This window comes from Lutjanus erythropterus, chromosome 19 (assembly GCF_056507025.1).
Source record: "Lutjanus erythropterus isolate fLutEry1 chromosome 19, fLutEry1.hap2, whole genome shotgun sequence".
NCBI classification, from domain to species: domain Eukaryota; kingdom Metazoa; phylum Chordata; class Actinopteri; order Lutjaniformes; family Lutjanidae; genus Lutjanus; species Lutjanus erythropterus.
The window spans coordinates 14317549-14341253 of NC_139335.1; the positions used below are offsets into that span (position 1 = coordinate 14317549).

The 23705-nt window shown below is 41.3% G+C and overlaps 1 protein-coding gene across 1 annotated transcript; it reads left to right on the forward strand.

The window, feature by feature from the left end:
* Positions 1-23632, forward strand: LOC146309486 (guanine nucleotide-binding protein G(o) subunit alpha-like). Its single transcript, XM_084744763.1, has 10 exons — positions 1-155; positions 1500-1635; positions 1731-1822; positions 2087-2179; positions 2867-3027; positions 6323-6451; positions 20120-20249; positions 20389-20460; positions 21856-21943; positions 23255-23632. Exons 1-10 carry the CDS (start codon positions 78-80, stop codon positions 23443-23445), a joined length of 1170 nt encoding a protein of 389 aa, XP_084600889.1. The 5' UTR covers positions 1-77; the 3' UTR covers positions 23446-23632.
* The last annotated feature ends 73 nt before the right edge of the window (positions 23633-23705 follow it).

Genomic DNA, 23705 nt, shown 5'->3' on the forward strand with positions numbered 1-23705 from the left:
CACACCTGCACACAATGAAGATAATTAACCACCTCCGTCGTGTCTTGCTGGTTTGTCAGCTGCAGTTCAGACTGTGAATGAAACTACACGCCGGCGTGCAGAGCAGAAGCAGAGAGATGTTTTGCTGTCTTAATATTCTGCCTGTCCCACTGCAGGTAAGTTTGTACTGTCACTAAATGAATAAGTTTGTTTCCCTCCGGTCATAGTAAAGAGGAAAAAGTAAACAGACACTGTACAGGACACGTTACAATGAGAGGTAATTTGCTCCAATTTATGAAATAACTTAAGTGAAAGAAAAGGAATAAACAGTTTTCAATAAAAGAAAGAATTTAGAGTGAGGAAGAACACTTATTTCTAATAAATCTTTAAATTTATGTACGTGGACTGTATTCCTGGATTTGTTCTGTTTACGTGCACAAAATATTCAGTTTTTTTGCCCTTATACTAGAAAATAAAATATTCCTACTAAACTGTTTACATGGCTGAAAATTAATAATCCTCTAATATTCCAGACTACATGCCGCCATGTGTGCTCCAGTTTTTAAAAAAAAAATCTTTCCACCTGTGGCAGACTTGTTTGACCATGTGAACACAGCCTCCCTCTTTCATTTGTTAAGCCATCTTCTTCAAAAGGTTGTCACTGTTATATTTGGGCGTATCCACTTCTTGATATCCAAGTCTTTCAAAACGTTTAAAATTGTTTCATGTTAAATTTTCTTTTGGGCATGCATCTCTACCTCAGCCTTACAAACTGTTGGCTTGTTGTTTTGAGCCAACAATGTTCGGAGGTGGCTGTAAACAGGCAAAAGACTGTTTATCACAAACTGCAGACACTGAGACATATTCTGAATTTGCTGTGTATGTCCAAAGAATGCTCCTAAAACCCAGATAATACCAGTTTAACTCACGCCTTAATGGGAATATGCTACATTTGGAATGAGGCCTAATTCAAAATATCCAAAAGGAATATACATGACCTGTATCACATTTAGAATATGTCAGTATTCAGAATAACAGCAGAAATTTAGTGTGCATGTAAACATTGTACAAACGTACAATTGTTCCCCCTGGGCTGCAGGCTTTGTGGGCCCAGAACTGACAATATACACACTTCTTTTTGCCTTGTGTTTGCAAAGTATTACATGTATGCAATGCAGTAATTCTCATCATTATAATCAACTCTTACAACTATCTGCGCCCCAAGCAGCCATTACACAGCTGTGTTATGGCCGCTTGTGCAGCCATTAAACAGCATGAGGGCTTCAAGGTAGCATGAACACAAAGCATCAAATAAAACTAGAGAAACCACTGTATATTCTGTATGTCTGTATATTTGTATATTAGAATAAACGCTTGGCAAAAAAATAATTTCTAGAGTTACAACAGTCCTTGACCTTAATATGAAATGTAAATATTTAACCATAGTTTTTGCGGTCAGTGCTTTATTATGGTCCAAAGCATCCATGCTGCAAATGTGAAGACTTTGAATTCCTCCATAGATCTGTATGGGAATGTGCCTTCACCAGGATGTCACAGAAGAGGGTAAAAAGGCTAAACTCCGGAGCTCCAAAATAGAGCAAGACCTCTGTGAACACGCCAGGAGCGAGATGAACGTGGTGAAGATCCTCATGCTTGGTAAATTAAACTACAGTAATGATGTAAATGCCTTTTATCTGGTATCACTGATGTCTTTGACATTCTGAAGTGATTTTATCTGGTTTGTGTGCCAGGAGCTGCAGAGAGTGGGAAGAGCACCCTGATCAAACAGATTAAGATCATCCACAGTCACGGCTTCTCCAAACAGGAGCTCATCAGTTTCAAGGTACTGGGCAGCTGTAAAGCAAATGGAGCCTTCAGTACAGGTGTTAAGCAACATGACTCAGGATTGGTTAATGGCAAATTTTAGAGGAAAAGGCGCAGAGTCGTAGATGTAGTCAGTGATGTATATTTTAGTTGCATTTCTAAAAAATATTAAAATTACTATTTTTGTGGGGATCTGTACCAAATGATTTTTTTTTTTTTAAGCAGCCGAGCAGCACAGCACATCAGTCAACTGACAAACTGTCGACTGTCATTCCCTCCGCAGCCTGCAGTACTAGACAACCTGCTGACCTCGATGAAGTTTGTTCTTCGAGGAATGGGAATGCTGAGGATTAACCTCGCTAACAAGAACAACAAGGTGACTACAGATGATACAGGTTCTTGTGAAGTTCCAGTTTTAGGTTGTAGTACAGATATAATTTTATCTTGCAGCCCCTCTTATCACACTAGATGTCAGTCTTCATCTGCAGTACAAATTTGAGGTACTTCAGTCTTTTCCACATTCCACTTCTACTACACATTTAAGAGGGAAATACTTACACTACTACACTTATTCATCAGCTTTAGTTACTTTACAAATTAAGATTCTACATACAAAACATAGATTTTGTAAAATGATGCCTAGAAACATTGTTCCGTTGGACTATTTGCCCACGCACTTTTTTACAGAGCGGTGACCCCATCTTTATGTGAACAACCAAGCCTTTCCAGGATGGCCCTTTAATGCCCAATGATACTATCATCTGTTATCAATTAACCTGTTTACCTGTGGGAAGTTTCAAACAGGTGCTTATTGAGCCTTTCATAAGTTTGCTTGTCTTTTGTTGCCCCTGTCCCAACTTTTTTGAAACGTGTTGCAGGCATCATATTCAGAATAAGTGTATATTTACAACAGAGGTTATCATTAAATATCTTGTCTTTGGACTGTAATCACTTGAATTATAGGTCAAGAAGTATTTGCAAAGCATTGTATTATTTACACAATGTCCGAATTTTTTATAAAATAGAAAATATAATGTCTGTTCTGATGATATTTTTCCTGTAGATGCATGCCCGCTCCATCCTGTCCTGCAATCAGTGTTTGGGGGACGACCAGGAGCTCCCTCCGTTTGTGGCTCACGCTTTCTGTGCGCTCTGGGCTGACCATGGCGTGCGAGCAGCTGCGGCCAGAGGTTACGAGTTTGAGCTGAATGACTCTGCACTCTAGTGAGTAGAATAACCTGAGGTGATCCGTGCTGCTCAAAACTGCCCAATTATGGCAGACAGTGGAAATGTCAGGGGAAATTGCCAGTAAGAAGTGTGTCGTCAATCTTATCAATACAAAGCAACAGTGAAGCAAGTGGTGAGAATAACTCATCTTCAGGAAATGATTCCTTTGACATTTGTGAAATTGGAGGCCTATTTGGACCAAATTAAAAAAAAAAAAGCACTGTTTGCAGCCTTCCAGGAAGGTGGGAATTGATTATGATGAAACAGACATGATTAAAGAGTTCGATTTCTTGTTTAATGAATCAAACAGCATTATGTTAGTCATGTGATGCTGTAACGTAGGGAAAATTACAGTTGAGGTTTTATTGAATCTACAGCATTAGCTTTTAACTTAAAAGTTTTTGACTTAATTGTACTTTACCTCAACACAGTTATTTGCAAATCATGTCCATGTATTATGAAACATAAGTTATTGGTATGTTTTTCTCCCACATGCATTTATGGGGGACATTTTATATATATGTGGGTTGAACTGTTTTTTCCAAATGCTGTCCTTCAGCAGTTGTGCCCTTTTAAATTGTTAATCAAAAAAAAAAAAAAAAGCAGCACTCTACATAGATCATTAGTTGAGTATGTGTTGCATCATCAGCTGAAGTGTGGATTATTAACTGAAGTGTGGAATACATTTTGCTAAATGGCTTTATTGTTTTGTGCTCTTAGTTTCGTGCCAACTATGAAGTGAAGTGTGATTGTATTGAAAAAAATCACCCCAACCGTTACAGTTCTTGTTAAAGTTAAAATCATACCCCCTTTAAAATTAAAACAATTTAAACCATTTTGGACTCAAGTAAAACATCTAGTATCTGTGTGCAGTAGTGTTTATAATGCAGCACAGTCATCAAGAGTGTGTGCAATAAAAAGCGCAGCTATAAGTTACTAATGTGGATTTGGTATTACAGAAGAAAAGAATTAAGAATTGTATAGTATCTTATTTCTTGTCTTAGCTCATATTAGGAAATCCTAACTGTATAGTTTAGCAGCTGTTATGTCTATTACCTAAATGAAACATACATTGAAATATACAGAAATGGAAACACTTAACTTCAAGCCTGACCCTCGCCGGCCGTGGCCAACCCGTGATGAAACCATTTTAAGTGAGAAGTAGGCAGTAACGGTAACATAATCGTGATCTATATTTGATCAGTACTGCTGAGTTTCGGTAGTAAACAAAGCGCGTTTGTCTTTGCCTGAGATGCTGGTGGTCTACTGCAACCTCTAGTGGCAGCGAATGTCTCATACAGCACCTTTAAGGTATCACAAAATACACTTTGAATATCAGTCAGCGAAGACATTGCACTTATAGAGACTCTATGCAGCAGCTTTGTGTCATACTGCCCTTTAAATGGTAATCATCAGAACTCTTTTAAAGCTATTTCTTGCTAATTTGATATTTGATGACCTTGTCACTCATTAAGATGCCTTCGGGGTTTGTGATTTAGCTGCTGCTTAAATTGCTGGCCTTACAAATTTCAATACTAAAGTGTATCGTGACTGGTGTTGGCTGTTGCATTTAGTCTTTAAAAGGAAGGTGAAGGTGAATTTTTTTATTTGACTGAGGTTTATCTTTAAATATATCTTTGAATAAATGGACTGAGTAGATGTTCTTCTTATCTCTGAGGCAACAGGGAAATCTGCCAAGCTAAAATGTAGTCCAGCTGGCCAGATTGGGAAAGATGAAGTGACAGCTTCATTATCAGAACTCGATAAGGTTGGAGCTGGAGGATGATATGAAACTCAACTCGATCTCTTTTAGTCTTCTCACTCTGCTGGACCCCACATTGATTTCTTCCCCCAGAAATATTGGATTAGACTTGAGTCGTGGCACACTAGACTTCCCTTGGACCTGAAGGCACCTCAATGTGTAAAATGACTTCTCGGACATTAGCTGTGGCAAGAACTGAAATGTTGCTAAAAAGAAATTTGCTGCTCCAGGAAATTCACTATTGATGTAACCTGTGTGTTTTTAGAAACCCATTCTAATTATTGTTAGCTTTATTAGGTCACTGCTGTTGAGAAGTGGAAAAAATTGAAATGGAAATCTGCAGGTGGAATTACATAGAAATTATTTGTTTAAATGGATGTTAAAGTATTTTTGAGGAAAGAGATTAATACCAGAGCCATTGCACAGCAGAATGTGTAAATTTATGCACACAATATGTCACTTAGTGTGCATATTGATGGTCATTATTGAACAGTTTGTGTATTCTGCAACAACATGAGTCACAGTCTAGAGCCACTATAGTAGGTACTTTCGTAGTGCTGCTTTTTGTTCTGTCAGGCTGCACATCCGTTCTACAGTAGTTCAGGTAACAGCACATATTGATGCTTTTAGTTGCTTTTGTGAGTGTACTGTGTCGAAAGAGCACTCCACCAATTTAGCATTGCACCTCTATAACACTGTCAGACTTATGATGGAGAGTTGGAGAGGTTTAAAAATGAATCCTGCAGAAGAACCACAGATGATCTTTTTTTTTTCCCCCCGCACAGTCTTCTTTCAAGAAACTGTCACCTACAACAGTTCAGATTTGGTTGTTATACCAGTAGTGGCTGGTGTAGCCTCGAGCATAAGCCTCAAGCAGCTCTTTAAGGCTTGACCATATTTTCACACCTCCAAACCGCGACCCTCAAGTGTATTGCTTAGTGCATGTATAATATAAAAAGTGGTTAAAGCAGGAAATCCAGTTGATCAGTCTGCATTGGTGTATGAGTGAATATGGGTGAATCTCACAGCTGTCCACAACTGCTGGATGAATAGCTTCTCTTCAGTTCATGAAGCCCCTGCAGCATTTGAGGGCAACACGGTTGATGTTAATAAATCCGCAAGCATTTATTATTAAATTTTCAACTTGGACAGTCCGAGACAAATCAAACGTTTGGTCACCATATTTAACTACAAAATAATAGAAACGCCTCAGTATAACACAGTGCAATTTAACCAGCACCATTAAATCAACATCTCCTAAATCACTTAACTTATTAAATCAGTTTCAACTAAAACTAAACATCATTGAAGCAGGACTTTTGTTATGCTACTGGATATAGACAGTGTAGCTATGCAAAAGATCAAATTTCCATGCCGTAAAACCTAAAACATTGTCACACCTTCCATTAAAATGTTGGCTTTCTTGGCCTGATATTGGTAAAAGCTAAAACCAGCACAAGCGTTTGAGTTTGCATTTGCTCACACCTGCTGTTTTGATATGTTAGTTTTCTCCTCTTATTCCTTCTCCAGTTTCTTTGAGAACATGACTCGGATCATTGCTCCCAAGTACGTTCCCACCGAGACAGACGTTCTGAGAGTGAGAGTGAGGACCTGTGGAATCGTTGAGACGCAGTTTCAACTTAATGAAATGATCTTTCGGTAAGACTTATTAAACTGACAGAGCAAATTCAGCTGTGGTTGCAACATGATATAGTGTGCATGGATATATATGCCAACATAATGCTGTATATTGACACTTCAGAGGTTTAATGACTCACATTTGGTTTACTGAAAGCTCCCTGAAAATCAAATCATATATATTTATTGTTAGATGGACAATCTAATTCCTGAATATGTGCGGATAATATTAAAATAGTATTTCACCTTCTTTCACTTTCAAGGGACAAACTAACCGTTTGCATGTTCTGCATGTTTTGCCTTTACAGCCAAGCTATTGACGTGCTGTGGCCCATTGAAATGTGTCATAATTACCTTGAAACACTTTAGCAGTGCTTATGAGGAAATCTTGATTATAAACTTGAGATTAAACACTCATTGTTTTATAGAACGTAATAAATGAATTTCATTATCAGTGTTTGAATTACACCACGGGTTTCCAGGAAGCCCTTTTTTTCGTGGGTTTGTATGTGCAAAAATATCTGTTCATGTTCAGTACATTTCATTTCAGACAGAAAATACATATACTGGGACAACAAAGAAATTTAATTGTTCTCTGCCAGAGACCCTAAATATACAGGAAAATATAAAATCCCCACAGAAAAAAAAATAGTTTAGAGCTTCCCCTGGATTTATCAAATGAGGTTTTCGTGAAAGCTCGTGTGTCTTTGCCAAGCTGTCTGTCTCTCCCCTGTATTTCATGTTCATGTTCATTATGTAACTGCAGATACATACAAAACATGAAATACACTATCTAATGTGCGTAGATACAAATCAAGCTAAAAGAGCTGGTAGTCGGTAGCATACATGCACCTGGAATATGTTGCTTGTTTAAAAAGTTTTTGGTAACTAGTTGCCGTGTAGAGCAATGTTGTGATGAGGGTTCACTGTGTTGCTTCTGTTGCGTGTTCTAGCAGCGTGTGCACAAAGATGCGCATGTGTGTGTCATGAGCATGATTGTGACATTTTGATGTGTTAGTGATAAGCTCGTTTGGTAACAAGGCACAATCCACAATAAATATAAAAAAAAAAATTCTGTTCCCTCAGGGTTCATGGATATGTTATGCATACATGTATGCTGTCCTAGAGAGCAGCTTGTTGAGCCTCTGGAGACTCAGCCTCACCAACAACCACGACTCTTGAAGGGTCCCTGACAGGAGCTAAACTCTCCTGAGCTGAGGGAGGTAGCTGCCCGGGCTGCTTACTCAGACATGAAATATTGATGGCTTCATGGTGCCTGGTTATTCCATCAATAATAACACGACTGTGGAGGAAGCATAGCGATGCAGCATTGAATGAAATCCCTCCATCCTTTGCCCGTTGAACTTCTGTTTTCAGAGTAAGCAACCATTCATGATGCTCTCTGCACCCTGTCCCTGTGCTGTGACTGCATTCGGTGTGTGGGTCATTATAAGAAATAGAATCCATACAGACCTTGAACACATAAATATTGCACATGCTGTTGTTTCTTCAAGTCGCATCAACAACTGTGCCACTTCGTAAAATATTAAAGAACTGGACAGTTTTACAGCACTTTTTAACACAAGAAACTGCATCTTTCACAATAGGAAATGTACAATTTTATCAAATTTTAACAAATTTTATTTATTTAAAGATGAAACTGTACAGTATTTGATACATGATATTTTGCTTCAGTATAAAGTTGAGGTCATTTGAAAAGAATAGCTAAGCCATTTGAAAAATAAATAAACCAGCACCAGTCAGATATTGTGTTGGCTGCACAAAAAAAAGATTTAGGAAAATAAATAAAAAATTACTTATTTGTTTTTGCAAAACCCTTTTTGATAACTGTATGGGTCCCAAGTAGGGCTGCATTTAATGCAACCAACAGACGGGAATAGGTGCAGTCGCTTTTCGGTTTAAGACAGAAAACAACAGATACATGTTCATTTGTATTTATGATAAAAAAGATAACACAAACATTGCAGGTGCAGAACATTTTTCATTACACATTGTAAACAACTGCAGATGAATTACATTTCATACACGGGCTGTTAAGGCATTTTGTGTTTTTCATTTTAAACAAATGGATAAAGAGACAATTTTCCTTTTAATATCACACGACTTAAAATGTGGAAGGTTATGTCAGTATGTAAGTCTGAGAGAGGTATTGCCAAGCAATGGTAATGTGGTAATGATGACTAAAACTGACTGACTGATTTCTCACTGAAGATCCCTCCAGACTTGTTTAACTTAGGCTATTGTTTTCTCTCACTGCAAAGGATTGACATTTCCACAGCTGTTCCGCTATGTCCGTCTTCATTGTTTGTCTGCTAGAGGAGAGATAGTTTTCCAGATTTTTTTATTGTGTGTTGTATTGATGTAAAAATGGTTTCTTTAACAATTTACAGTAATACCCAGGTACACATCCCCCAGTAATACCCAGGTATACATCCCCCAGTAATACCGACGTACACATCCCCCAGTATACCCAGGTATACATCCCCCAGTAATACCCAGGTATACATCCAACAGTAATACCCAGGTATACATCCCTTGATATACCAAGGTATACATCCATTGATATACCCAGGTATACATCCCCCAGTAATACCCAGGTATACATCCCCCAGTAATACCCAGGTATACATCCCCCAGTAATACCCAGGTATACATCCCTTGATATACCCAGGTATACATCCATTGATATACCCAGGTACAGATCCCCCAGTAATACCCAGGTATACATCCCCCAGTAATACCCAGGTATACATCCATTGATATACCCAGGTATACATCTATTGATATACCCAGGTATACATCCCCCAGTAATACCCAGGTACAAATCCCCCAGTAATACCCAGGTATACATCCCTTGATATACCCAGGTACACATCCCCCAGTAATACCCAGGTATACATCCAACAGTAATACCCAGGTACACATTCCCCAGTAATACCCAGGTATACATCCAACAGTAATACCCAGGTACACATTCCCCAGTAATACCCAGGTATACATCCCCCAGTAATACCCAGGTATACATCCCTTGATATACCCAGGTATACATGCCCCAGTAATACCCAGGTATACATCCCCTTGATATACCCAGGTATACATCCCCCAGTAATACCCAGGTACACATCCCCCAGTAATACCCAGGTATACATCCCTTGATATACCCAGGTACACATCCCCCAGTAATACCCAGGTATACATCCCCCAGTAGTACCCAGGTATAAATCGAACAGTAATACCCAGGTACACATCCCCCAGTATACCCAGGTATACATCCCCCAGTAATACCCAGGTATACATCCCCTAGTAATACCCAGGTATACATCCCCTAGTAATACCCAGGTATACATCCCCCAGTAATACCCAGGTACAAATCCCCCAGTAATACCCAGGTACGCATCCCCCAGTAATACCCAGGTATACATCCACCAGTAATACCCAGGTATACATCTCCCAGTAATACCCAGGTATACATCCCCCAGTAATACCCAGGTATACATCCCCCAGTAATACCCAGGTATACATCCCTTGATATACCCAGGTATACATCCCTTGATATACCCAGGTATACATCCATTGATATACCCAGGTATACATCCCCCAGTAATACCCAGGTATACATCCAACAGTAATACCCAGGTATACATCCCCCAGCAATACCCAGGTACAAATCCCCCAGTAATACCCAGGTATACATCCCTTGATATACCCAGGTAAAAATCCCCCAGTAATACCCAGGTATTCATCCCTTGATATACCCAGGTACAAATCCCCCAGTAATACCCAGGTATACATCCCCCAGTAATACCCAGGTATACATCCTCCAGTAATACCCAGGTACACATCCCCCAGTAATACCCAGGTATACATCCCTTGATATACCCAGGTACAAATCCCCCAGTAATACCCAGGTATACATCCCTTGATATACCCAGGTATACAGCCCCCAGAATACGCAGGTATACATCACTTGATATACCCAGGTACAGAGCCCCTAGAATACCCAGGTATACATCCCTTGATATACCCAGGTACACATCCCCCAGTAATACCCAGGTACACATCCCCCAGTAATACCCAGGTATAAATCGAACAGTAATACCCAGGTACACATCCCCCAGTATACCCAGGTATACATCCCCCAGTAATACCCAGGTATACATCCCCCAGTAATACCCAGGTATACATCCCCCAGTAATACCCAGGTATACATCCCCTAGTAGTACCAAGGTATAAATCGAACAGTAATACCCAGGTACACATCCCCCAGTATACCCAGGTATACATCCCCCAGTAATACCCAGGTATACATCCCTTGATTTACCCAGGTACAAATCCCCCAGTAATACCCAGGTATACATCCCTTGATATACCCAGGTATACAGCCCCCAGTAATACCCAGGTACACATCCCCCAGTAATACCCAGGTATAAATCGAACAGTAATACCCAGGTACACATCCCCCAGTATACCCAGGTATACATCCCCCAGTAATACCCAGGTATACATCCCCCAGTAATACCCAGGTATACATCCCCCAGTAATACCCAGGTACACATCCCCCAGTAATACCCAGGTATACATCCCCCAGTAATACCCAGGTATACATCCCCCAGTAGTACCCAGGTATAAATCGAACAGTAATACACAGGTACACATCCCCCAGTATACCCAGGTATACATCCCCCAGTAATACCCAGGTATACATCCCCTAGTAATACCCAGGTATACATCCCCCAGTAATACCCAGGTACAAATCCCCCAGTAATACCCAGGTACGCATCCCCCAGTAATACCCAGGTACGCATCCCCCAGTAATACCCAGGTATACATCTCCCAGTAATACCCAGGTATACATCCCCCAGTAATACCCAGGTATACATCCCCCAGTAATACCCAGGTATACATCCCTTGATATACCCAGGTATACATCCATTGATATACCCAGGTATACATCCCCCAGTAATACCCAGGTATACACCCCCTTGATATACCCAGGTATATATCCCCCAGTATACCCAGGTATTCATCCTGTGATATACCCAGGTATACATCCCCCAGTAATACCCAGGTATACATCCCCCAGTAATACCCAGGTATACATCCCCCAGTAATACCCAGGTATACATCCCCCAGTAATACCCAGGTATACAATCCCTTGATATATCCAGGTATACATTCCCCAGTTATACCCAGGTACACATCCCCCAGTATACCCAGGTACACATCCCCCAGTAATACCCAGGTATACATCCAACAGTAATACCCAGGTATACATCCAACAGTAATACCCAGGTATACATCCAACAGTAATACCCAGGTACACATCCCCCAGTATACCCAGGTACAAATCCCCTAGTAATACCCAGGTATACATCCCTTGATATACCCAGGTATACATCCCCCAGTAATACCCAGGTACAAATCCCCCATTAATACCCAGGTACACATCCCCCAGTAATACCCAGGTATTCATCCCGTGATATACCCAGGTACAGATCCCCCAGTAATACCCAGGTATACATCCCCCAGTAATACCCAGGTATACATCCCCCAGTAATACCCAGGTATACATCCAACAGTAATACCCAGGTACACATCCCCCAGTAATACCCAGGTACACATCCCCCAGTAATACCCAGGTATACATCCCCCAGTAATACCCAGGTATACATCCCCCAGTAATACCCAGGTACAAATCCCCCAGTAATACCCAGGTATATATCCCTTGATATACCCAGGTACACAGCCCCCAGAATACCCAGGTATACATCACTTGATATACCCAGGTACACAGCCACCAGAATACCCAGGTATACATCCCTTGATATACCCAGGTACACATCCCCCAGTAATACCCAGGTATAGATCCCCCAGTAATACCCAGGTATACATCCCCCAGTAATACCCAGGTACACATCCCCTAGTAATACCCAGGTATTCATCCCGTGATATACCCAGGTACTGATCCCCCAGTAATACCCAGGTATACATCCCCCAGTAATACCCAGGTACTGATCCCCCAGTAATACCCAGGTATACATCCAACATTGATACCCAGGTATACATCTCCCAGTAATACCCAGGTATACATCCGCCAGTAATACCCAGGTACACATCCCCCAGTATACCCAGGTATACATCCCCCAGTAATACCCAGGTATACATCCCCCAGTAATACCCAGGTATACATCCCTTGATATACCCAGGTATACATCCCCCAGTAATACCCAGGTATACATGCCTTGATATACCAAGGTACACATCCCCCAGTAATACTTAGGTATTCATCCCGTGATATACCTAGGTACACATCCCCCAGTAATACCCAGGTATACATCCATTGATATACCCAGGTATACATCCATTGATATACCCAGGTATACATCCCCCAGTAATACCCAGGTATACATCCCCCAGTAATACCCAGGTATACATCCATTGATATACCCAGGTATACATCTATTGATATACCCAGATATACATCCCCCAGTAATACCCAGGTACAAATCCCCCAGTAATACCCAGGTACAAATCCCCCAGTAATACCCAGGTATACATCCAACATTGATACCCAGGTATACATCTCCCAGTAATACCCAGGTATACATCCGCCAGTAATACCCAGGTACACATCCCCCAGTATACCCAGGTATACATCCCCCAGTAATACCCAGGTATACATCCCTTGATATACCCAGGTATACATCCCCCAATAATACCCAGGTATACATCCCTTGATATACCCAGGTATACATCCCCCAGTAATACCCAGGTATACATGCCTTGATATACCCAGGTACACATCCCCCAGTAATACTTAGGTATTCATCCCGTGATATACCCAGGTATACATCCCCCAGTAATACCCAGGTATACATCCATTGATATACCCAGGTATACATCCATTGATATACCCAGGTATACATCCCCCAGTAATACCCAGGTATACATCCCCCAGTAATACCCAGGTATACATCCATTGATATACCTAGGTATACATCTATTGATATACCCAGATATACATCCCCCAGTAATACCCAGGTACAAATCCCCCAGTAATACCCAGGTATACATCCCTTGATATACCCAGGTACACATCCCCCAGTAATACCCAGGTATACATCCAACAGTAATACCCAGGTACACATTCCCCAGTAATTCCCAGGTATACCTCCAACAGTAATACCCAGGTACACATCCCCCACTATACCCTGGTATACATCCCCCAGTAATACCCAGGTAAACATCCCCTAGTAATACCCAGGTATACATCCCCTAGTAATACCCAGGTATACATCCCCCAGTAATACCCAGGTACACATCCCCCAGTAATACCCAGGTACACATCCCCCAGTAATACCCAGGTATACATCCCCTAGTAATACCCAGGTATACATCCCCCAGTAATACCCAGGTATACATCCCCCAGTAATACCCAGGTACACATCCCCCAGTAATACCCAGGTATACATCCCCTAGTAATACCCAGGTATAGATCCAACAGTAATACCCAGGTATACATCCCTTGATATACCAAGGTATACATCCATTGATATACCCAGGTATACATCCCCCAGTAATACCCAGGTATACATCCCCCAGTAATACCCAGGTATACATCCCTTGACATACCCAGGTATACATCCATTGATATACCCAGGTACAGATCCCCCAGTAATACCCAGGTATACATCCCCCAGTAATACCCAGGTATACATCCCCCAGTAATACCCAGGTATACATCCATTGATATACCCAGGTATACATCTATTGATATACCCAGGTATACATCCCCCAGTAATACCCAGGTACAAATCCCCCAGTAATACCCAGGTATACATCCCTTGATATACCCAGGTACACATCCCCCAGTAATACCCAGGTATACATCCAACAGTAATACCCAGGTACACATCCCCCAGTAATACCCAGGTATACATCCAACAGTAATACCCAGGTACACATTCCCCAGTAATACCCAGGTATACATCCCCCAGTAATACCCAGGTATACATCCCTTGATATACCCAGGTATACATCCCCCAGTAATACCCAGGTATACATCCCCTTGATATACCCAGGTATACATCCCCCAGTAATACCCAGGTACACATCCCCCAGTAATACCCAGGTATACATCCCTTGATATACCCAGGTACACATCCCCCAGTAATACCCAGGTATACATCCCCCAGTAGTACCCAGGTATAAATCGAACAGTAATACCCAGGTACACATCCCCCAGTATACCCAGGTATACATCCGCCAGTAATACCCAGGTACACATCCCCCAGTATACCCAGGTATACATCCCCCAGTAATACCCAGGTATACATCCCTTGATATACCCAGGTATACATCCCTTTATATACCCAGGTATACATTCCCCAGTAATACCCAGGTATACATCCCCCAGTAATACCCAGGTATACATCCCCCAGTAATACCCAGGTATACATCCCCCAGTAATACCCAGGTATACATCCCCCAGTAATACCCAGGTACAAATCCCCCAGTAATACCCAGGTATATATCCCTTGATATACCCAGGTACACAGCCCCCAGAATACCCAGGTATACATCACTTGATATACCCAGGTATACAGCCACCAGAATACCCAGGTATACATCCCTTGATATACCCAGGTACACATCCCCCAGAATACCCAGGTATACAACACTTGATATACCCAGGTATACAGCCACCAGAATACCCAGGTATACATCCCTTGATATACCCAGGTACACATCCCCCAGTAATACCCAGGTATAGATCCCCCAGTAATACCCAGGTATACATCCCCCAGTAATACCCAGGTACACATCCCCTAGTAATACCCAGGTATTCATCCCGTGATATACCCAGGTACAGATCCCCCAGTAATACCCAGGTATACATCCCCCAGTAATACCCAGGTATACATCCCCCAGTAATACCCAGGTATACATCCAACATTGATACCCAGGTATACATCTCCCAGTAATACCCAGGTATACATCCGCCAGTAATACCCAGGTACACATCCCCCAGTATACCCAGGTATACATCCCCCAGTAATACCCAGGTATACATCCCTTGATATACCCAGGTATGCATCCCCCAGTAATACCCAGGTATACATCCCTTGATATACCCAGGTATACATTCCCCAGTAATACCCAGGTATACATCCCCCAGTAATACCCAGCTATACATGCCTTGATATACCCAGGTACAAATCCCCCAGTAATACCCAGGTATACATCCCCCAGTAATACCCAGGTATACATCCATTGATATACCCAGGTATACATCCCCCAGTAATACCCAGGTATACATCCCCCAGTAATACCCAGGTATACATCCATTGATATACCCAGGTATACATCTATTGATATTCCCAGGTATACATCCCCCAGTAATACCCAGGTACAAATCCCCCAGTAATACCCAGGTATACATCCCTTGATATACGCAGGTACACATCCCCCAGTAATACCCAGGTATACATCCAACAGTAATACCCAGGTACACATTCCCCAGTAATTCCCAGGTATACATCCCCCAGTAATACCCAGGTACACATCCCCCAGTAATGCCCAGGTACACATCCCCCAGTAATACCCAGGTATACATCCCCTAGTAATACCCAGGTATACATCCCCCAGTAATACCCAGGTATACATCCCCCAGTAATACCCAGGTACAAATCCCCCAGTAATACCCAGGTACACATCCCCCAGTAATACCCAGGTATAAATCCAACAGTAATACCCAGGTACACATCCCTTGATATACCCAGGTATACATCCCCCAGTAATACCCAGGTATACATCCCCCAGTAATACCCAGGTATAAATCCCCCAGTAATACCCAGGTACAAATCCCCCGGTAATACCCAGGTGTACACCCAACAGTAATACCCAGGTACACATCCCCCAGTATACCCAGGTATACATCTCCCAGTAATACCCAGGTATACATCCCCCAGTAATACCCAGGTATACATCCCCCAGTAATACCCAGGTATTCATCCCTTGATATACCCAGGTATACATCCATTGATATACCCAGGTATACATCCCCCAGTAATACCCAGGTATACATCCCTTGATATACCCAGGTATACATCCCCCAGTAATACCCAGGTACAAATCCCCCAGTAATACCCAGGTATTCATCCCTTGATATACCCAGGTACAAATCCCCCAGTAATACCCAGGTATACATCCCTTGATATACCCAGGTATACAGCCCCCAGAATACGCAGGTATACATCACTTGATATACCCAGGTATACATCTTCCAGTAATACCCAGGTATACATCCCCCAGTAATACCCAGGTACACATCCTCCAGTAATACCCAGGTATACATGCCCCAGTAATACCCTTGTACACATCCCCTGGTAATACCCAGGTATTCATCCCGTGATATACCCAGGTACAGATCCCCCAGTAATACGCAGGTATACATCCCCCAGTAATACCCAGGTATACATCCCCCAGTAATACCGAGGTATACATCCAACATTGATACCCAGGTATACATCTCCCAGTAATACCCAGGTATACATCCCCCAGTAATACCCAGGTATACATCCAACAGTAATACCCAGGTACACATCCCCCAGTATACCCAGGTATACATCCCCCAGTAATACCCAGGTATACATCCCTTGATATACCCAGGTAAACATCCCCCAGTAATACCCAGGTATACATCCCTTGATATACCCAGGTATACATTCCCCAGTAATACCCAGGTATACATCCCCCAGTAATACCCAGGTATACATGCCTTGATATACCCAGGTACACATCCCCCAGTAATAGCCAGGTATTCATCCCGTGATATACCCAGGTACACATCCCCCAGTAATACCCAGGTATACATCCCCCAGTAATACCCAGGTATACATCCAACATTGATACCCAGGTATACATCTCCCAGTAATACCCAGGTATACATCCCCCAGTAATACCCAGGTATACATCCCCCAGTAATACCCAGGTACACATCTATTGATATACCCAGGTATACATCCCCCAGTAATACCCAGGTATACATCCCCCAGTAATACCGAGGTATACATCCCCCAGTAATACCCAGGTACACATCCCCCAGTAATACCCAGGTATACATCCCCCAGTAATACTCAGGTATACATCCGTTGATATACCCAAGTATACATCAATTGATATACCCAGGTATACATCCCCCAGTAATACCTAGGTATACATCCCTTGATATACCCAGGTACACATCCCCCAGTAATACCCAGGTATTCATCCCTTGATATACCTGGGTACACATCCCCCAGTAATACCCAGTTATACATCCCCCAGTAATACCCAGGTATACATCCCTTGATATACCCAGGTACACATCCCCCAGTAATACCCAGGTATACATCCCCCAGTAATACCCAGGTATACATCCCTTGATATACCCAGGTATACATTCCCTAGTAATACCCAGGTACACATCCCCCAGTATACCCAGGTACAAATCCCCCAGTAATACCCAGATATTCATCCCGTGATATACCCAGGTACACATCCCCCAGTAATACCCAGGTATACATCCCCCAGTAATACCCAGGTATACATCCCCCAGTAATACCCAGGTATACATCCCCCAGTAATACCCAGGTATACATTCCTTGATATACCCAGGTATACATCCCTTGATATACCCAGGTACACATCCCCCAGTAATACCCAGGTATACATCCCTTGATATACCCAGGTACACCTCCCCTTGTGATACCCAGGTATACATCCCTTGATATACCCAGGTACACATGCCCCAGTAATACCCAGGTATACATCACTTGATATACCCAGGTACACATCCCCCAGTAATACCCAGGTATACATCCCTTGATATACCCAGGTACACATCCCCCAGTAATACCCAGGTATACATCCCTTGATATACCCAGGTACACATGCCCCAGTATACTCCATTATACATCCTTGATTATAACCTGGTATATTCCCCTCTGCATACCCAGGCATACACCGCTCCGCATACCCAGGTATACACCCCTTCGCATACCCACTTACAAATCCCCCAACATACCCAGTTATACATTCTTCAATTAAAAGTGGAAAAAATTTAATCTTATTATCAAACAAGTTGAACATAGCTTTGGATGGAAAGCAGCCATATAGACATACAAATAATGCAATATGGCAGCATAACACTGTTTTGAAAGTTATAAGCCTTGCATTACTCGTTTACTGGGAAAGATAACATTACATGAACTGGGCAACGCGTTACTTCCCAACAGTGGTAGGGATACACGATATTGGATTTTAAGTGCCAATACAGATGCACATTTTTTTTCCCTGCATATTTTCAGAGAACATCAAGTCTATTCAGTAATCAGCATAACTATGCTTCATCTTAATGTGATGTATCACTGGCTTGCAGACATAAAATGCAATACTTTTCAAAATTTTGTGGGCAAAATAAAAGTGTTTGCTGGGGCCTGTTTGTTCTTCACAAACCTGTTATTATTGAGATGGCGACTCTTTAGACAGGCAATAAGATGTCACATCGGGAGAAATGTTCATTACCAGCCAACACAATACTGTCTTTCATAAAGCCCTTTTCATCTTACTGATGATGCCAGTTTTATTGTGTAACCATAGTCTCAAGTCTTTCACTTTTGTGTTGAATACTGCCATCATAGTTTGAAGCTGGTTCAAAGTAGTGAAGCATGGTTCCCTTTAAGGTACCACAGAAAACTTAAGCAACCTTAAACACCATGTAAATAGTATCACACTGTTCTTAAGCAGTCGGTTTTGATGTTTCCTACAGTAGTTGGCATCTTTGTCTACTTATTTTTAACACGCATTTGTTTATTGCTCAGATTATCTGACTTTGCTTTCTATCTCCATATTAAATTACAGGTTTAAGATTGTAATATTTCCTTGAAAAATTGCAATATAATCCTGATGAGCATGACTAAAACTTCCTCAGAGTGAGTCAGTCTCTTTTCTCTCGGGGTGATTCCACTAAAAACATTATTTTCTCAGGTCCTGCGAGTTGTATCAGTTGACAGGTTTGGTATTACCCTCCCACGAAATCTGAAACCCCATAAAAGCTGTCTTGTGGTCATGGGTGATGATTTTCTTTTGTGCAGCACAGTAGCTGCTGCTGTCAAATGCCACAGTTAATGCTTATTGTCGCACAGCTTGTTAAAACTGACTCTTGACCCAGGGGATAAATGCTTCATTGCCTCTGGCATGAGTACTGCAATCATGCACCTGGAGACTGTCTGGCCCAAATGGAAACTCATTACCTGTGTCACCAAGACCGCTCAGCTTCACTTAGTGCTGCATCATGTTTTGAAAGGAAATATTGGAAATGGCTTTGGATGTTTCAGTCTGATATTTTCTAATATGAAAGATAGTGGTAGACAAACAGTTTATCCATAGTTTATTTAACAAAAAGGGCTTAACTGTTGGAATGAGACTTTTTCTGAGACTAGTGGCATCAATAAAGCTATTTATGAGGGAATATATTAGAACATTTTTACTAAAACAACTTAAAGTGTTTGTTTGGTACACAAGCTCTCTAGTAGAGCATTATGTGTCTATGATCAATAAGTGATTTAAGCTCATGCACAATGCCTTTTTTAATTTTGTGGTTTTTGTTTTCTTCTGTATTGTTAGATTGTATGACGTCGGGGGCCAGCGTAGTGAGAGGAGGAAGTGGCTCCGCTGCTTTGATTGCATTCAAGCCGTGTTGTTTGTCGTGGCCCTCAGCAGCTATGACATGACACTGATAGAGGATCCTTCAGAGGTATGTTAGGAAAAAATGCGTAATAGAATTAAATGTAATGCCATTTGTTTTCTCACTTGGATGTGCTTTACTGAATTTGCTGCAAACTACATTTTCCCACCCTTTCTTTATTTTTCTTTTCCACATTCTTCCTTATTAGAATCGGCTGCAGGAAAGTCTTGAACTGTTTAGATCAGTCTGCACCAACTCAGTCTTTAGGAGTACCTCACTGGTAAGTTAATTTGTACTTCTTTTATGGGGCTTTTCCACTTAGGCTTTTGGCTGTGCTGAGTCAAACTGTGCTGCGCTTAAAGATCAAGACTTTGTTAGAGCGGGTGCCCAAGTATTTTGTGACCCATTTTGGCAGTTTTTCTGTTTATGTCCTAGAAAGGAATGTCATCTGTGATTAATCAGTCTGGCACTGTAGCCTTCCCTTCCTCACCTGTTCGCTCTGCTGTGAGAAAGCTCTGACAGTTAGACACATTGTGCAGAAAAAACAGAAAAAGAGAGTCTCCTGTTACTCCGTCATTAACAACTAGCCTCCTCGGCTCTCCTGCTGCTGTGAAAACTGAACTGCAGGTGAAAAAAATCCAACCCGCGATTTGTGATTTTCGGGTTCCTTAATAAAACATTCTTCTGATAAAGGAAGTCAACAGAGCAGGCACATACAAGAACAGGGAGAGAAACAGAAAGGCGGGGCAGGGCCAGACGGCGTGTGTGGAGAAGAGAACTGAACAGAAAACAGAGGTGAGCAGATTAAAGTAGTTCGTCACAAAACACTAAAACAAGGTGGAGAATTGAGTAGAAATAAAACAGTGAAACACAAAATAACCAACTAGAAATAGGATGTTTCCTTTAATTTTTTAAAATTTTTACCATAAATATAATAATTTAAAACATCTGAACATGCCGGTACAACCCTAAAAACTATCCAGTGTACTCTAGAAATAAGGTTTTATCTGTATACATTAATACATCAGTACTTTGTACCCACCCCCGCAACAGTGAAATGGAATATTTGCCCTTGTGCCTCCAACAAGGTGTCACTTTAGAGTTTGGCTGTCGGTGTGTTATGCACAGGCTGTTGGCCATGTCTCATCTAAATGTGTGGAGGTGACTGAAGCACTCAGTGGCTTTTTTGATAATCATTCATGCCGAGCAGATAGAAACAAACTGGCTGTGATTGCACCTGACATGTATAATTAGTATACCACGTCTAATTGAGATGTAGGTCAGGTGGTTTCTGTTTTAGTAAGTTGGCTGCGAGCACTGTTTTAACACTGTGTAATTAGTTTATCTTTCATATTGCGAGTTTGTAGAGATATTTACGTGAGCAGGAGTGACTCACTTGTTGGCCAGTAGCATTTATATCTGCAGCTGATTAACTCAGGACACAGGAAGTCACAATGCTGTTGATGTTACAAGACCAAAGATGATTTAAAAAAAAAAAAAAAAAATCTAAGCTACTTTACAGAGTTTGTGTTTGTACAAATTCTGAGTTGTCAGGTCAGAAATGCATCAACAAGGCGGTTATTTAAATATTGTCATTGTTCGAGTTGATTTTTTTGTTTTCTTTGATTTTGTTTTCTAGAATTCACAATTCTGATTACGTCTCCCTCTCCCACAGATTCTGTTTATGAACAAAACTGACCTTTTCCGGGAGAAGATCCTCCACTCTGGAAGACACTTGAGATTTTACCTCTCTAGTTATAAAGGTACATTGGAATCCGGTGGTAAAATCAGAGTCCAACAGTAATAATGATTCTGCAGGTGTCAACTTTCAGACTGACATTTTTACTGTTTTATTTAAAATCTAGCTCAACGGCATTCCATATTTCAACATGTAATTCTGTCAAAACACATTCAAACTGTATACAGCCTATATTCAAAAACTCACCTTGAAACTACATTAAGTGGTTTCTCACTGCAACACAATCATCACCACTCAGAAATGTTCCAATCATCTCTAACGTGATATGATAACTGATAGGAATCTTCCATCAGTGTGTCTAATTACAATGTGGCAGATGATTGATCTGAGTGTCTGATACAGATTAATTTGATTTAAACTTGACAGCTGCCTTAACATTCACAGAGTCACAGTGTTATAAAGCACAGTATAGATTTTATTGATTATGAATCCACAGTGTCACACATTGCTCTCTTTGTCCTTGCACTGATGACAGATTGATCAGAAAAGTGTCAGTATTAAAGTCCTTGGGTAACAAACTAATATCTAACTAGCATTTCGTGATTCTCAAAACAGAAACTTCAATAAATTAATGCGTCCTGATGTGTGCAGAACACACTGAATTGTATGAATGAGGAAGTGAAATGGTGCGTCAGCTTCTACAGGAGGGGAGGAGTCAGAGAGGAACTCTGTCTGCTGAAGAAAACCTGCCGGTGAGCAGGTTCGCTGCACAGGCATTAACCAGAGTAACTGACCCAGAGTTTAAGTTATCTCCCTTTTTTGAAACGGGATACCGACAGATTCCCTTATCTCAGGATTAACAAATTCAGAATTTTCACTAAACCAGCTTTCTGAAACAGGGCCCTGCATTTTCCTGAACACAGCAAAATAAAAAAAAGAGTCAGTGGGCAGGATCTCTACAGATAGTAAACAAAACATACAATATCAATCTACTGGTCTGGGTGATCTCCTTTTTGCATTTCCTCCAAACTGGTGACGTGATTTTTACAATCCTTAATTCCTCAGGGAATTGTTTACACATCTGTCTCTTCTTTTTTTGCTGCATCTCTCCTATCCGCTGGGTAATCAGAATACTTTCTGGCCAGAGATTGTCACAGAATTCACATACAGTCTTATGTTCATGTGTATATTATTCATCCTGGCCGGGTCATGGTCATAGTGGTACATATTTTAGGTTGATTCACTGCACCTGAGAAGCACTCTGTGTCATGTTTTATTTTATTATTCGAGAATTGAGAGGAAAAACTTAAGTACAGTGTCTTGTTTTATGAATGTTTAATGAATTACACATTTTTCTTCCTTCACCCCTGTCCAGGAGCAGATGGTGACGTGGATGCTGCAGCACACCACATCACTGCCATGTTCTCATTGTGTAACAGCAGACCTGACGAGCCCGTGTACCACCACTTCACCACCGCCACAGATACCTCCAACATGCAGGTGGTCTTCCACATGGTCATAGAGCAGATTGTCAAGGAGAACCTAGCAGCTGTCCCGCTGCTGTAAACCTCTCTTGCAGACTCTTTTGTCTGTTTTTAGTCATTCAGTTAATTTTAACACTGTTTTCATGAGGGGAAATGTTATTTTTTTTATTTAAACAGCAAATGTTAGGATAATGAGGTTATTTAAGCTGCACTTTCTCCCACTTCCCCCAAATGTTTTAAAACATTTTAAATAAAATATTTATTCATAAGCATGCCTAGTCAATGCTGCGATCTTCCATTTTAAAGAACAGTTTCATTCAGGTTTTTTTCTCCAATTTGACT

Bases quoted from the DNA above. Each gene is read 5' to 3' on its own strand.
- LOC146309486 (XM_084744763.1), top strand. From the start codon at position 78: ATGAAACTACACGCCGGCGTGCAGAGCAGAAGCAGAGAGATGTTTTGC. The intron at 1,823-2,086 runs GTACTGGGCAGC...TTCCCTCCGCAG, and splicing joins AGGAGCTCATCAGTTTCAAG to CCTGCAGTACTAGACAACCT. The intron at 3,028-6,322 runs GTGAGTAGAATA...TTCCTTCTCCAG, and splicing joins CTGAATGACTCTGCACTCTA to TTTCTTTGAGAACATGACTC.